The 17176-nt window shown below is 39.5% G+C and overlaps 1 protein-coding gene across 6 annotated transcripts in view; it reads left to right on the forward strand.

The window, feature by feature from the left end:
- HECW2 (HECT, C2 and WW domain containing E3 ubiquitin protein ligase 2) overlaps positions 1 to 17176 on the forward strand; it is a 415178-nt gene that overhangs the window by 354307 nt on the left and 43695 nt on the right. For all 6 annotated transcript variants that reach the window (XM_082629938.1, XM_082629942.1, XM_082629939.1 and 3 more), the window contains 3 exons: positions 3855 to 3964; positions 13205 to 13325; positions 15042 to 15155. In XM_082629938.1, coding sequence (XP_082486064.1) covers positions 3855 to 3964; positions 13205 to 13325; positions 15042 to 15155 — 345 coding nt within the window. The remainder of the gene's footprint in view (positions 1 to 3854; positions 3965 to 13204; positions 13326 to 15041; positions 15156 to 17176) is intronic.

A 17176-nucleotide genomic window follows, 5' to 3' on the forward strand; every position in this document is an offset into this window, starting at 1 on the left:
CACACCGCAATGAAGAGTTAACCCCCGCTCGCCGCAACTAGAGAAAGCCCGCATGCAGCAATAAAGACCCAACGCAGCCAAAAATAAAAATAAATTAAATATATAAAATTTTAAAAAAGAATATAAAAAGGCATTTCAAAGGAATTGAAGCATGAATAGCCAATAAACTCATGGAAAGATGCTAGTAATCATAAAATGCAATTTCAAATAATGAGATACTATTTCATACTATTAAATTTGAAAAAATCAAAAAGTCTGGTAATACCAAGTAAGAAGTAGGAACTCCATGTTTTCTGGACTCGATGGATTGCAATTTCTACAACCTCCTTGGAGGACAATTTGACAATATCTTGTACAGTTAAAAAGACATATACACTATGAGTGAGCAACGCTGCTTTTAGCTATCATGGAGCTCAATATCAGAAAAACAAACAATTCAATTAAAAATTGGGCAGAAGATCTAAATAGACATTTCACCAAAGAAGACATACAGATGGCCAAGAGGCAAATGAAAAGATGCTCAACATCACTAATTATTAGAGAAATACAAATCAGAACTACAATGAGCTATCACCTCACACCAGTCAGAATGGCCATTCTCAAAAAATCTAGAAACAATAAATGCTGGAGAGGGTGTGGTGAAAAAGGAACCCTTCTGCAGTGTTGGTGGGAATGTAAATTGATACAGCCACTATGGAGAATAGCATGGAGGTTCCTGAAAAAACTAAAAATAGAACTAACATATGACCCAGCAATCCCACTACTGGGCATATACCCTGAGAAAACCATAATTCAAAAAGAGACATGTACCACAGTGTTCATTGCAGCACTGTTTACAATAGCCAGGACATGGAAGCAACCTAAGTGTCCATCGACAGATGAATGGATGAAGAAGATATGGCATATATGTACAAACAATGGAATATTACTCAGCCATAAAAGGAAACGAAACTGAGTTATTTGCAGTGAGGTGTATGGACATAGAGTCTGTCATACAGAGTGAAATAAGTCAGAAGGAGAAAAACAAATACCGTGTGCTAACATATATATATGGAATCTAAAAAAAAAAAGGTACTGATGAACCTAGTGGCAGGGCAGGAATAAAGACACAGACATAGAAAATGGACTTAAGGATACGGTAAGGGAGGGGGAAGCTGAGGCGAAGTGAGAATAGCATCAACATCTACCGAATGTAAAACAGTTAACTAGTGGGAAGCAGCAACATAGCACAGGGAGATCAACCCAGTGCTTTGCGATGACATAGACATGGGATTAGGAGGGTGGGAGGGAGGCTCAAGAGGGAGGGGATATGGGGATATATGTATGCATATGACTGATTCACTTTGTTGTACAACAGAAACTAACAGTATTGTGAAGCAATTATACTCCAATAAAGATCTATTAAAAAATATATACACTATGACTGAGCAACTCTGCTTTTAGATACATACCATATTTACACTAAGAAACTGTATTACATGTATACAAGGTGATACATACAGGATAGTCATTGCACCATTATTGATAAAAAGCACACAGTTGGGGAAAAAAAGTCAATATTTGTCAAGAAAGGTATGGATAAATAAACTAATACATTAATAGAATGGAATACTACATAGCAGGTAAAAGTAGTAAACTAGACCCTTATATATCAACACAGACAGATACCAGAAATATATTGTTGAATAAAAAAAGTTCAAGAATTCAGTATACTTATAAAGTATTTAAATAATTTTTTAGCAGCGCATAAAGCAAAACTGTATATTGTTCATCTGTACATATGTTGCAAAGTATCAGACTATGGAAGGATATGTTAAAGTCATGATAGAGGCACTCAAAAGGGACTTCATATACATAACATACATACACACAGATATATAGATACAGCTATATACAGATATATAGACATCCCTAAGTATGCATGTGTGTTTGAAGCAAAAGTAATAGGGTTAACATGTACTAATCCTGGATGATATGTATTGAGTGTTTTTATGTTATTTGCTATCTCTCCTATATTAAATTTTTCAAGTAAAAAAATTTCTCTCTTGATAAGAACGATTTCTGCATATTGGTTGTATTTAAAGGAAGTAAGTGTCATGGAGCAAAGGACACAGGTATAGATGTTTGAGGAGAGGGTGCTAATTCCTACTTTTCAATTAATTTAGCTATGAATTTCTAGACCTTTATGTTATCAACTGTTTATATGGCATTTTTCCTTAGCAATCAACTTAAAATTCACATTATTTCAATGGTTATTGAGAAAGAGAATTGACTGTTTCAGGGCTTAATTTGGTATTACAAATACAATTACTTATTGCTTCTGTTTCTAAATCTTTTGACTTTTATAGTTTAAAAGTGGAAATATGGCTTAAGAAACTATGGTCTCTAAAAATGTTTTTGTGATAGTGGTTTATAGTGGTTTAGCAGACGTGTGCAGGTGAATGAAGAACCAGAGAAAGAATTATCAAGTTGTTATTGCATTGCTGTAACCCAGGGTCCCTCAGCCTTAAAAGTATTGACATTTTGGGCTGGATATGTCTTTGTTGCAGGGAGCTATTCTGTGCATTGTAAGATGTTTATCAGCATCCTGGCCTCTACCCATTGGATGCCGAAAGCACCCCGTCTCCCAGTTACGACAACCAAAAACGTCCTCAGACATTGTGCGATGTCCCATAGAGTGTGGGGAATGGCAAAATAAGCTCAGTGGAAAACCAGTGCTATAACCCTTAGGAGTTCTTTCCTTAAATCTTCGCAACACTAAAGTGTTGCCACTTTTTCTCAATGTTTTTTGAAAACAAGTAGCAGGTTTCTAGATGTGACCAAGTTTGAGGGAAAGCTACTTCTACTCTTAATTTAAAAACACAAGTACGGGCCTCCCTGGTGGCGCAGTGGTTGAGAGTCCGCCTGCCGATGCAGGGGATACGGGTTCGTGCCCCGGTCTGGGAGGATCCCATATGCCGCGGAGTGGCTGGGCCTGTGAGCCATGGCCGCTGGGCCTGCGCATCCGGAGCCTGTGCTCCGCAACGGGAGAGGCCACAACAGTGAGAGGCCCGCATACCGCAAAAAGAAAAAAAAAAAAAAAAAAGTATAAAAACACAAGTACTCTTACTTATATTGTTGATTCTATTTTGTCAAGTGTTTGTATATTTGATCATCAGTAGTACATTTCTTTATCATAATAGTTAATGAAAAGTCTAGGATTCCAAGATCTCAGATCCCTGGTTACTATCTTTTAGGAGAGTATTAGAAACAGAAATTTCAGTATGAAGGAGAAAGAAGACACTAGGTTGAATACCATCAAAATCCTCACATTTGAAAAACATTACAAAGCCAGACTAAATGAGGAAGCTTATTATTTAGCAGTTGTAATTATTTAAGAGGTGTTTTGTTTTATTTTGCTTTTAATTCTCCAATGAAATCCCGAGCTCTTTGAAGGCTGAGACCATGTTGTATGTGTCTTGGAATGAAGGTATGAATATACTGTGTGTATTTACTATGGGTCTTCCATAAACATTGTCTCTTGTGTTTGACTCATATTCCTAGACGTAAAAACCCAGGCTATTTTCAGATGAACGTGCAAACTCAAACTCACTTAAAGTAACAAAATAGAGATCATGCTGTCCAAAGTTGGTAGGAAAACAGGAAAATAACCACAGGTTTCACAAAAGATGCAAGAGCCAACTGTTTTTGTCCCACGAATTACCTGCAGGAGAACGGGGACAGGTGCTTTCTTTGGGACGTGAACTGGACCTCAGATGGAATTGCTCAGAGAGATCGACTTACTCATTGCGGAAACAAGGCATTTACCCACCTCTTTGGCTAAAGTATGCATTTTATTTCTTGTCTTTCCCCAGTTTATTTGAAGAAGAGATAATGTCATATGTGCCTCCACATGCCTTACTCCATCCCAGCTACTGTCAGTCCCCACGTGGCTCTCCTGTGTCCTCTCCCCAGAATTCGCCAGGTGAGTCCACCGGCTGCATGCAGTTTCTCTGAGGAGTGAGCCCTGAAGTCACATGCTCTGTCCTCATAAAGGACAGTAAGGGAACACTTTGGTTACATATTCTGTGGTACTTCCTGTCTCTTAAAACTGGCTTGTTTCCATGGGGATTTATTTTGACAGGAAAATAATGACATTCCAAAATAGGATAAATGTTAGCAGTATGAAATACTCAGATGTAGAATTTACTTTTCATTATGTTATGTGTGCCTAATATACCTTGGAAAATATTAGGGCACAAAATACTATGTTAGCTGTTTGGATTTAAAAAGTTCTAGTTAGGAGATTGATTCAATGAATAATAAAGAGAAATCTCTATTTTCAAGAAATATTATAGAATTAGAATTAGTGAGTTTAATGGTCTTGGATAATTTTTTTTTCCCTTCAGTAGTTACTAACTGCATTAGGTAGGAAGACCAGAGATACATGGGCGGGTAGAACACGCTGATAAATGAAATTAACTAAAAATTTTAAGTTTAAATTCTTTTTGAAAGGGGTATGGTGTGAATGGAGGAATGAATGGATGAATGAATAAATAGTAGATAATGCAGCTTAGCAAATGAGTTATTTTTTTAAGGAAGGTAGTCATGATGTTGACAGAACATCAGCTCTATTTATCCTTATTATAAGCCATATATAGTTCACACTGTAGCAGTTATCAGAATTTAAAACTATTTTAATAGAAATCCAAACTCCGTATGTGTCACTAAAAGCTGCTTTATGTTCTCTGATATATAACACCTGTTTTCATATATTGGTATCATAGTGAAGCTACAGCCTAACTGAATACCACAAACAGAAAAAGGTCTATTAATTTGTTTATTTAATAGAGATTTATTGAGCATCCAGCTATGATCCAAGCCCTGAATTAGACCCTGGTTCTACAAAGATGAATAATACAGTCTCTGCCTTTGAAAATACACGGTGGGACAGTAAGTCAACAAGTGACTCCAAAAGCTCTATGTTTAGTCCCATAATGAAGAAATGTGTGGGAACACAGATGTGGGAACAATTCTTCCTTCAAGATGGGGGTGGGGTGTTTGGGGAAAGGTGAAGATAACAGGTATAAAGGGAAGACTTGAAGAATGATGAATAGGATTTTACCAGGTGGACCAAAGGAACGAGGACATTCTAAGGAGTAGCATGAGCTAAGCCACAGAAGCATGGAAGTAGTTTAGGACAAATTAATAGATACAAGTAAAGGCAAGTTCTCAAAGCTCAGGTTGGAAAGATAGGCTAGAGTTGGTTGGCCACTTTGTACTCCATGTGGAGCCACTGAAAAGTTACAAACCAGGAATATCCTGTTTTATAAAGTTCAGTTTGGTGGCCATGTGGAGGATGTATTAGAAGACGAGAGACTAAAGTTAGAGAAACCATCTGGGAGGCTGTTGCATTAACCCAGGTGACATGATAAGGGCTGGACTAACAGTGACAGAGAAAAGGGAGTTAATTCAAAGGCTATGTTGGATGTAGAGATCCTAGAACTTTAAGTCCAAATAGGGAAGAGTCAAGGCAAATTCTAAGGTTCTCACCACATAGACTGCTAGACAGATGGTAACACCATTTACCAAGAAAGGAAAAAGGTTAGACTGGAGGGGAGAGGTGAAAGGAGGCTGGTTTGAGACATGTTTTGTTGAAGAATCTTTGGGCCATCCAACTGGAGATGGAAACCCAAAGACAACTGAAACAGAGTCTTGGAGCTCAGGGGAGGTTAGCAGCTAGGAATACCGGTGTGCTGGCGGCAGTTGAAGCCCATTGGGTAGACAGAGGAAGTAGGGAGGACAGGTCAGTGAAAAGAAGAGAAAATAGGGGATGGTGACATGAGCAACTCCAATATTTAAGGGAGGGGCTGAGAGTGCAAGTGAAAGTGAGAGAGCCAGCCATTCTCTTTTGGAAGAGAATTAGGAAAGGCTTTTCGGGGAAGCCATGTTTCAAGAAGGAAGGAGTGGCCAACAGGGCCAGGTGTTCAAAGATGTCAAGAAGGATGAGGCCTGAGAAGAGGCCATTAGATTTGAAAATCATGAAGTTATATGTGGCCTTTGCCAAAGCAGTTTCTATGAATTAATAGGTCATGAACTGGAATGTTACCAGTTACAGGATGCTAGAAGATGTAAAGTAGAAAACAGGCATGAAAAATATTCTCTTCATGAAATATGGAAGTGAAGCAAAATAAGGCAGTACTTAGAAGGAGAAGAGGAATTAAGGAATGGATTTTAGGATGGGGAAGTTGAGCATGTGTGTGCGGAGGTCAGATAGTGTGGGTGGAAGGAAAGTGGTTTGTTGAATGGGGCAAAGAAGCAGCGGTCAGCACAGCACAGGCCCATGGGAAGGCAGGACACTGGAGGCAAAAGCACAGGTCGACTTTGGAACAAAGTAGGGACACTTATTTTGATGATACAGAATGAAAAGAAAATAAATAATATGGCTCTACGGGTAAGTGTAAAGGTGTAGGGGAAAAATTAATGGAATTCACAGCTGGCCTCGGTCATTTACCAACTGTGTGTGACTTTGGGCAGTTTACTTCCTTTCCTGAATTTGAATTTCTTTCTCCTTAAAATGGGAATGATAGTAATCACCTCCCATGGTTATTTGGAGGAGAATGCCTCACCTGGTACCTAAAACATGTCAAGCATCCAATAAATGTTAGTTTATCCCTTTTTTCTCTCTTTCTGGAAATCTGAGAAGTCTAATTTGTCAATATATGAACCACTAATAACTGATATATATAAATCTATTTCATATTTGCAGAACTGGCTGCCTAGATATTTAATCATTCTGACGGGCCTTAATCTTAGCTAGAACCTACGAGGGGGCTTCAGTGGGTTGTCCCTTCACCTCATGCTTTATGGCTAAAGGAATGAAGCTCTGAGGAGTATTGCTCATCCCAGTCAAAGCTCTCTTTTCCAAACCTTTTCTGTGGCCCCTCCTCCTAAAGAAAAAGTAGATCACTGGATCCTGTCCCTTCTAAGCCCTGCAAAGAAAGGCATGTGCTCTTGGTGATGGGCTGGACCCTTTTGAGACTCTGTGAACATTCTAAATGGTGACTAAGTTTCTTCTTTTCAAGTAGCATCACACATGTACATAAGTAACCCATGGTGGTAATAAATGCATTCTGGAAGCAGATTGAGAGTTAAACGTTTTCCAAAGACATGTCTAACCCAAATATATTTAAATTGCTAGCAGTGTTTGTGGTGGTTTTAATTTTCAGGAAGAATCATCTCCATATTTTTGGCCTACTCTATTTCAGTGGACTTTATTTGATCTTGAAATCGGGATGTACGGCCTGCTATCAATGGAAGTAACTATAACTAATTCCACATGAAACAAGGGCAGGACCAGCCTCATTTACCCTGTGGAGGAATCTTCTGTTTCTTTGAGTAAAATAGCCTCTTCTACCAGTACTCCTAAAGTTCTTATGAAAACATTTCTAACAGATTTTTTCAAGTTGTCTGATCCTCCTTCTTGTGACTAGAATTTCATCCCTTTTAGTGGTCTGACAATAATATTGGAAAAATTACGACGATCATAAATTTTAATGATCTTCTTTCAGAACACCCAGGAACCTGCTAAACTTTCCATACTTTTCCTCATTCCAAGCCCATTTACATGTCTTTTCAAGTGCAGGAGAGAGAGGGGCTTTGGAAACTTGGACTCGCTGCTTTTTGCAGCTGTTAGAGTGCTCACCTAAGATTTGTCAAAATTTTGGAATGTGAAGGTTTGTTTTTCTAGGACCATTATAATGCCAGTCCCAACCTTAGCTCTGCCAGAAGGAAAAGATCTTTCCAATTACCATATGGTTTATTATGCTGCATATAGGACCCAGCATTTTATTTAAGGACTTTTTGTAGCTGCACATTTCTAGGAATTGAAATGCAAGAACACCTAATTTATCTAATATTGTTGGAGATGTGCTTACTTACGTGAATTTTCCACGTGACCAAAGCTGTGACATTAGACATCTGAGAAATTGTTTAACCCACCATTTGCTGAGACTCTTTCATAAATACATTATACTTCTCCCTGCTTCCCTAGACACAGTACCTTGAGGATATTTCATGGTTTCTGGGGGATCAGCATACAGAGCTGTTGTAACTTGACTAGAACTGGACACTCTGGAAGCCAGGAGAGCACCAGATCACACTCACGAGAAGTAAAACAGCCCAGAGAGCACTGAAGAGCTGTGTGGGTCTTTGCTGGAGGCTGTCTTAAGGGCAGTTATTTCTCTCAACACACAGTGCACCTCCTTTAGGACTTTCTTTTCCCCTCTTTTCCTCCAAAGTCTTAGTATCCCAGCTGCCGCTTATCTCATCTGCTCTTTTCACAAATATTCTCTCTTCCTTGCCCTCCCCTCCCCCTGCCTTTCCTCCTCACTGTCTTTCCCCCTCCATCTCCCCCTCCCTTTCTCTCTCTCCCTCCTCTCCCTTCCTCCTTCTTTGACTTCCTCCCACCCTCCCTTCTCCCTCTTCCGTCCCTCCCCTTTCCCGCAGTCTCTGAAGCAGCTTTATACTTGTTTTTAGAAAAAGTGTTGTATCCCTTCTCTTTGCTAAGCCCCACAGAGATGATCTAGGAACCAAACAGTACAAATGAAGGATGCTCTCTGGGTAGGTGGGGATGGGGGAGTTATGATTCCAGAGACTGGAGGAAAACCAAGTACTATCTCTGTCACAATATACAGGTATTTTTATTTTTGTGTTTTTTGTTGCTGTTACTCTCCCTTGCTTCCCACCCCTAATGCTCTCAGAAGATGCCTGTCACTGGCACGCCCTCCAGCTTTCCCCTTTTAATAAATTGCTTTTAATTTGCCAACATTTGAAAAATCAGATTATCAAATAAATAAATGGTAGGTAAATGGAAGCATCAACAAGGTCAAAACAATGACCTGAGGGCCTTTTATTACTCTTAGAGAATAAAGCAAAAATGCCAGGACTTCCTTGCTTGTGCTTTGTGCCAGCTATTTTTAAGGTTTTGTTTGTTTTTTGGTTTTTTTCTTAATTTCCATTGTTGATCTATGTTCCAGAAGACAGAGTTTTCCAGAAATTATTATAATGCTTGATAATTTTTTCTCATTCAGTAACAGGGAATTCTTGTTTTAAAAATGTCATAGAGTTTATGTGTTTTAGAAAGTGAACAGAAAAGAAATTCTCTTCTGAGCCATCCCAGTACATAGGCCAGGAACCATGCTGAATTAGGCTGAGCTTCATCCCCCTCCATTGCAGACCAAGAGCAAGTCATCAGAGCATTCTGGGTTCTGGGTGGCACACCCAGCATCAAAAAGACCCAGACTTCTTAGCTGTTTGATGCCAAGGTTTTTCTAGTATCACCTAGAAAAGAAATCCTTTGCCTGGTAGAATTCTTTAGTTTGTATGTGACTGTGCAGTGTTTTAACAGTATGTGGAAATAGTGTAACACTATATGGAAGTACTTTAGGCCTGCCTAGCAATGATTTTTAAAAAGTCTAATATCTGTTACTGAAATTTTTTCCTATAAATAATTAACATAATTCTGACTATCCGTAAAACCAGCCTTTCATTTGATTACTTCCTATATGTAACATTGACCTTTTCGTATCTGACTTCCTTTTTTAAGGCCATAAAGGCTATGTCATTACTCTCTCTATAAGAGAATTATATTCTAGAACTTCACTTACAGTTATGGTTCTTAGTTCTGTGAGCTCAGTCTCCAAGATAATTTTTTATTTCCAAAGTGGAAGTAATATTGTTTCTGCCCTGGATTTTCTTGGCAGCTGCACCTGACTTGCATTAAGAATTTGACAAGGGCCAACAGCATAATTTATTGTAATTTTTAAATCATGATGTAATGTGTAAATGATTTTTTCATAATAGAACTATTGGCAAAAGAATTTTTGCATTTAACAATTTCTCTCTCCAGAGTCTCCATAATTGAATTCCTTTACCTAGAGCTTAAAAGGAGTCAGAGCTAATTTTTATTAAGTGTCTGTATTGATATTGATGGAACGCGTTATGGCATTTGCCACATCCTTTTAAGCATCTCAAATTATATAGCAATAGTATATGTGCTGTTTTTCAAAAGTAATCAACTCTTAAAGAATCGGGTTTCTTTTGAGTCCTGAAAGGTTTTCGGTCTTTTGTTCCTGTTTTTCCTCTTCCCCATCAATGATCACACTCTTGAAAGCTGTTCATTATGGCTGCTTTCTGAGCTGTCTGGGTTTAGTAGTCTGCAGTTACTCAGACTGCAGCAGCAAAAGCTTTATTCTGCCACTCTAACTGGACTTGTGCTGCATGGCTCTGTCCCTCAGCCTTCCAAGAGAGGAGCCCAGAGTCCATGCAGATCACGTTCCTTCACGTTGCAAATGATACCTTTCAAATACATGGGAAATATTCCCCCTGTGTTGGTCCCTGGATGATGCCCAGGTGTTTCATTGGTTACCTTTGACCTTCTTGTGGGAGATAATGGTTCTCAGGCTTGGCTGCACGTTGCAATCATCTGGAGAGCTGCATGACACACTGATGTCTGGGTCTCACCCCCACCGATTCTGATGTCATATGTCCTGGCTGTGGCCTGAATATTGGGATTTTTAAAAGCCCCCTAAGTGATTCTAATGTGCAGTCAAGATTGAGAACCACTGCCTAGGAGTCTTCTGCATCCCAGACCTTTTAAGGTCAAGTTTATTTGTTTCCTTTATGGCATAGCTCTTAGCTCTTTGGGTAAAAGATTCATAACTGTGCCAACAGACCTCTGGACATATTATTCATCAATAACTCATTTTATTAAATTCCATTCCCCAACCTCAGTACATTTCCCCATGTGTTTAGTATTCACAACTATGCAGATAATAGCAATAACAGCTAACATTTACATGGGGCTGCTTATGCAGCCGGCACTGCGTGAAGTGCCATACCACACATACACTAACTCATTTAATCCACAAGTGTGGCCCGGATCTCGCACTGGAACTCCAGTACTATATTGTCAAGTGTCTGCAAGGTATATCCACCTGAACAGCTGTCCTCTCCAGCTTAGTATGTAGAAAGCCTCATATGCTCCTGTCCACCAGCATCATTTCCCATGCTGCTTTAGCATCAGACAGACCTGGCTCAGATCCTAAATCTACTATTCACTGCCATATGACTTCAGTTTCCTTAGTTACAAAGTGGTGATGACAATAATAATACTAATGCCTGCTTCTTAGACTTGTGAGGATTTCCCAAGATCCTCTCTGTAAAGTGAATGGTCCTTAATGCATAGCAGACACAACAAATGACAGCTATTGTTATTGTTTAAAAAGCTTTATATTACCATGAGAGCTTCCTATTCCTCCTCTTCCTTACTTATCTACTCTTACCAATTCTAATTTCACATTGTAAAATTTCCTCTGAGTCACCATAGTCCAGGCTAGTCCTCATCCCCTCAGGCCTCCATTGCTTCAACTACTAACTAGGTCTTTCCTCCTTCCCGCCCCTAATCCACTCTGAAAATCATTTCTGAAATAAAACACCCCTTGTTTGTTATTCCCTTGCTTAAGAACCCATAAAGGCTTCCCACTGCTTGCTGCATCACGCTCACACTTCTCAGCTAGGTTTTTAAAAATTCGTCTCATAATTTCATACGAAACTTCTGACCAATTTAATTTCCTACTTACGTCCTAGCACTCCCCCTCTGCTCTAGGTTAGTGGGGTCTCCTCTGTGTCTTCTGAACCTGCAGGCAATGCTTATTCCACCTCTTGCTGCCCTGCCCCAGTATAGACTGTAGTTCTCCCATGTTTGTAAGGCCTGGTTCCAATAACATCTCCTCCCTGAAGTCTTTTCCATTTTGATCTCTGCTTATCCTCATTTACTGTTACTTTTCTATAACACTGATCTCAGATGCACCCTCACTGAGTGGCAGTGGCACCGTGGAGAGCACGTGCTTCACCTAATGGGCAGCTGCCCTCTGTAGCCCCAGGGAAATGCAAGCCAGTTGTTGCAAGAGTTCCCAACTGATTTTCGCGAGAAATCAGGCCTTCTTTTTCTACTTGAAATCTCCTAATTTTTAAATGTTGGCAGTTAATTTAAAACCTTTAGGACATTGTGTGGCAAACAAAATAGATCTATAGGGCTGGGTATAGCCCCAGGGCTATCGTTTTGTTCCTTCTGCTTTAGAGTTTGTATACCATCTAGTTTAAGACTTAAATATTCTCTAGTTGTTTGATATGTTCTATTTCTGTCTTCCCAACCAAGATATCCACTGCAGCAACCCGACCTTATCCATTCTGAGCGTCTGTTGCTGAACCTAACACAGTATTAGCAAAAAATAATCATCACTTAGTTGGTTCATGCATAAAGATATATTTAAGGAGCTTACATGGTGTGTAATGCACAAGACATCACAATTTTTGTTTTCTGGTTTCTTTGATTGTGTTGTGAAATATTTCTTGGAAACATCCAGTGTTTTTGTCATGGCGCTGATTCCCATATTCATCATCAGTTTTGTATCCCGGCTTGTTGGTTAGTCACCGTGTGACACAAAACCAGATTTTTCTATGGAAAGAGGAACAAACTATGTTGCCTTTATATTTTATTAATGATGCTTGCCGTGGATTGACATGGAATGACATGGAATGACATGACATCTTTAGATAATCTATAAATAATTACAGTACTTGGCATATATTAAGAATGCAACAAATCACAGTATTTTTACTCTGAATAACCAGGAGACATGTGCCTTCTGCAATTATGGCTGAATTCTGTTTTCAAATCAAGATTATTCTACCCTGTGGTATGAAATGTAATGTTGTAGGTTTTTCATCAAGTATGGAAACTCACTCTTCTTGCTTTGCATACCACATACTTTCACACTATAACTTCCTGTCTAATTGCTGTGATATCATCTCAGCCGCAAGCAAAGATATTCCACCCTGAACAGTTACCATTAGGCCTGAGTAACTGTTTGACTCATATTGATTTGGACTGAAAAGAGGAACGTATTTGACTAACACATGGGCACCACTGTAACTCTTCAAACAGGATTTGAAGGCCACAAAGAAGACATCTTAAGATCCTGGTTAAGCTCTGTGATAGCCTTCGACTTGGAGAGGTGAAAAGTACAGGGACCTAAAAGTATTGCCTCCTTTTACTTGTTAACTGTGGTCTTAGCCCCATGGTAATATTTTTCATGGTGATGTGATGAATCTAAGGACATCGCACAAATCCACACCCTTGTCTCTTCGTGGTTTGTTGTAGGTACTCAGCGTGCCAATGCCCGTGCTCCAGCCCCTTACAAGCGAGACTTTGAAGCCAAACTAAGAAACTTTTACAGGAAGTTAGAGACTAAAGGATATGGACAAGGCCCAGGGAAATTAAAGTAAGTCAAAATAATACAAACCCCAGGATTTGTAGATGGTGAAAAGATGGGATGCAATTTGGAATGTAGGAAGTGGATTGATCAGGGATGACCAGCCTTCGTTTTAGTCGGCATAGTTATTTTGGCATGTGTGAATTACAGGATCATCTAAAACATAGTTCTTGAATTAAGCACAATTAAACTTAAGGTTTTAAAACAGACAGGAAAGAGACGACCATGTTTCACATAAAAATAAGGCAAAATTAAAAGCTGATTTATTTTGTTCTCCTGAAAAGTACCTCTTTGTTGACTTATTGCACATTCATTAGATATAAGGCTGTCACAGTGTCTTGTATTGCACGTCGCTGTCTCCTGGGCTGACCTGAGTGTAGGACTACTGCTCAGCTCTGTTTCCTTCTGTGAAGTAAGCTTAACTTGTCCAACGGAGTATGTCATGAATGTTGTTTCTGCATGTCTTTATCCACCTCCCTTTAAATGGGGAAATTGAAACATCATCATGTTGTTTGGCCTAGAATTATCTGAATTTCCTACTTACCCATACGCCCTTCAGCCCCACCTCCACCCCTGTCCCATGTCCCCACTAGAGATCACTATGCCACTTGAGAGAGAACAGAGGAGGGGGGTCTGACTGCAGAAGCGTCGGGACCCGGGTGTGTGAGAGAACTGCCCAGCCCAACAGGCACACGGCTCACTGCTCCCCATGCAGGTCTTGCTCATCTGAACTCACAGGTTCCCCTTTCATCACCCTCGAAAACATCAACCCTCCCCAAACACCGTACCTTTCTGAGCTTCACTTATTAAGGTCTTGCTGATCAAGCTTTCATACCTTCAACCTCCCTGTCATCTCCCTTTCCATTACTATTTGCATTAAGGGCAAATTGACACCTGTTTAAGGGTGACTTAAATTGTCATTGTCACAAGTAGATTAATCAACCACCAGTATCATTCATTTGTACCTATCACTTAGGGAATCTCAAGATTCACTTAATTTTAAAGTTAAACCAAGCACAACAGGGCTTCCCTGGTGGCGCAGTGGTTGAAGAGTCCACCTGCCGATGCAGGGGACATGGGTTCGTGCCCTGGTCCAGGAAGATCCCACATGCCGCGGAGCGGCTGGGCCCGTGAGCCATGGCCGCTGAGCCTGCGTGTCCGGAGCCTGTGCTCCGCAACGGGAGAGGCCACAACAGTGAGAGGTCCGCGTACTGCAAAAAAAAAAAAAAAAAAAAAAAAAAAACCTAAGCACAACAGTAAAGTCCACTGCTTTGGAGGACACTGAGAATTTTTTTGTCCTTGTTCTCACTGTTATCTTTCTAGGTACTTAAGAATTGAATTCCTAGGTGCATTCAAGCTTAAAACATTACCTCCTAGGGTTGCTCTTCCTTTCCTAAACAAATGTTTTGTGTGTGTGTGTTGTTTTTTAATCATTTTCCTTCTGGGATAAATTGATGTGACCATTCAGAAAGGACTCTTGCATTGGTTTTACAGGTCTTAGGTGGGGTGCTCTATTTACCAATGATTCTCTGGTGTAACTTTTGTTAGTGCTATTAAGAGTTACAGACAAATGTGTGCTTTATTGCAGACAGCAATCATAGTAAGCCACTCCACTTTTCCCCTGGTTAATTGTGGTAAGTGGAAATTAAATGGCAGGTGCCCAGTTCTGGAAAGATAAGGATTAGGAAATAATCTGTATTTTTCAAATTGTCTTTTTCTGGACAGGTTAATTATCAGAAGAGATCACTTGCTCGAAGATGCTTTTAATCAGATTATGGGCTACTCCAGAAAAGACCTGCAGAGAAATAAGCTGTATGTCACATTTGTTGGGGAGGAAGGGTGAGTAGCTCAGAGAAGTGGCCTGTGAAGCACAGGCTGTGGCTGCCAGAGGATGTTTCCCCACACTGTCCCCTGCGGTTGCCTGAAACAGGAAATCCTTCTGACGGAAAATGCTGTTCTCATACACTTAAACCTTTCAGTTTTTTTTTTTAAAAGCTTCCTTTGATTTTTAAATCATTTGACATAGAAATTCTTTGGTAAAAACTCATAACTATAGATCATTTTTGAGAGCAGAAATTTAGTTTCATTTCTTCTCTCTGTAACTCTTTCTCTCAAAGGGAAAACATGTTTGTTTGTTTGTTTGTTTGTTTTATTGAAGTATAGTTGATTTACAATGTTGTGTTAATTTCTGCTGTACAGCACAGTGATTCAGTTATACATATATGTACATTCTTTTTAAAATTATTTTCCATTAGTTTATCACGGGATATTGAATATAGTTCCCTGCGCTATACAGTAGGATCTTGTTTATTCATCCTCTATATAATAGTTTGCATCTGCTAACCCCAAGCTCCTCCCACTCTATCCCTCCCTCCCCCCAACCCCACCACCCTGGCAGCCACAAGTCTGTTCTCTATGTCCGTGAGTCTGTTTCTGTTTTGTAGATAAGTTCATTTCTATCATCTTTTAGATTCCACATATAAGTGATATCATATAGTATTTGTCTTTCTCTTTCTGACTTCACTTAGTATGATAATCTCTAGGTCCATCCATGTTGCTACAAATGGCATCGTTTCATTCTTTTTTATGGCTGAGTAGTATTCCATTGTATATATATATATACCACATCTTCTCTATCCATTCATCTGTCGAAGGACATTTAGGTTGTTTCCATATCTTGGCTATTGTGAATAGTGCTGCTATGAACATGGGGGTGCATGTATATTTTTTGAATTAGAGTTTTGTTTGGGTATATGCCCAGGAGTGGGATTGCTGGATCATATGGCAACTCTATTTTTAGTTTTTGAGGAACCTTCATTACTGTTTCCCATAGTGGCTTTACCCATATACATTCCCACCAACAGTGTAAAAGGGTTCAAAACATGGGCTTTGAGATTTAAAAAAGCAAGGAATTGCATTTTAACATCTATGATCTTGTTATGTGCACAGGAGTACTAAGTAAATCGTACTTCACCTGTTAAATAAGCTCAGTTTCAGAATCACGAATTAGAAACTGGTGTTTGCTAGAGAGTAGGGGGCATGAGGAGGGTGCAGGATGGGCGAAATAGGAGAAGGGGATTAAGAGGCGCAAACTTCCATTTGTAAAATAAATAAGTCACAGGATGTAATGTACAGCAAGGGGAATATAGTCAATAACATTGTAATAACTTTGTATGCTGACAAGGTGGTAACTAGACTCACAGTGGTGGCCATCTCACAATGTATCAAATTATGGAATCACTACACTGTATACCTGCAACTAAAATGATATTATATGTCAACTGTACTTCAATTTAAAAAAGATAGAAAAAGAGGAAAAAAGAAGAATCCTTCTGTTCTACCTGGAAATCTCCCCAGCAGTATCTCTTGGGCCTTGGTTCTTATTTCTCTGTCTCCACTTTTTCTCTTTCTTTGGCACACCTACCAAAATAACTACCTGCCATAAACAGAGTCCAGCCTTCTATGACTCTTCCATGAGTGTACTCATAGAGATAAAAGTTAGGAAATGAACGAGTAAAGACTCCTACACGGAGTTTATTGCATTCAAATAGGCATAAGGGTGGTTTTATGACTCTTCAGAAGATGACAGCTCTCATGTCTCCTAGACCCCTTACTCTTTCCTCATTTCAGGTTTAGGTTTGGAGTCTCAGCACCTTCTTTGTAGACATCACTAGAGTGAATTTTAAAAATACCACATGATTGTCTGAACTCTGGTTGTCTTCTCTTTCACTCCTTAACTGCTGTTGATTTGGATCATTTTAAGGCTACCCCTCTCAGTCTTGCCCAGGAATAAAGTATATTAGATTATGGAATCGTAGCAATAATATTCAACAAATTCAGCCATTTGGTTTATGGTTGAT

The sequence above is a fragment of the Mesoplodon mirus genome (assembly GCF_964341445.2).
Source record: "Mesoplodon mirus genome assembly, chromosome: 8".
Lineage (NCBI taxonomy): Eukaryota > Metazoa > Chordata > Mammalia > Artiodactyla > Ziphiidae > Mesoplodon > Mesoplodon mirus.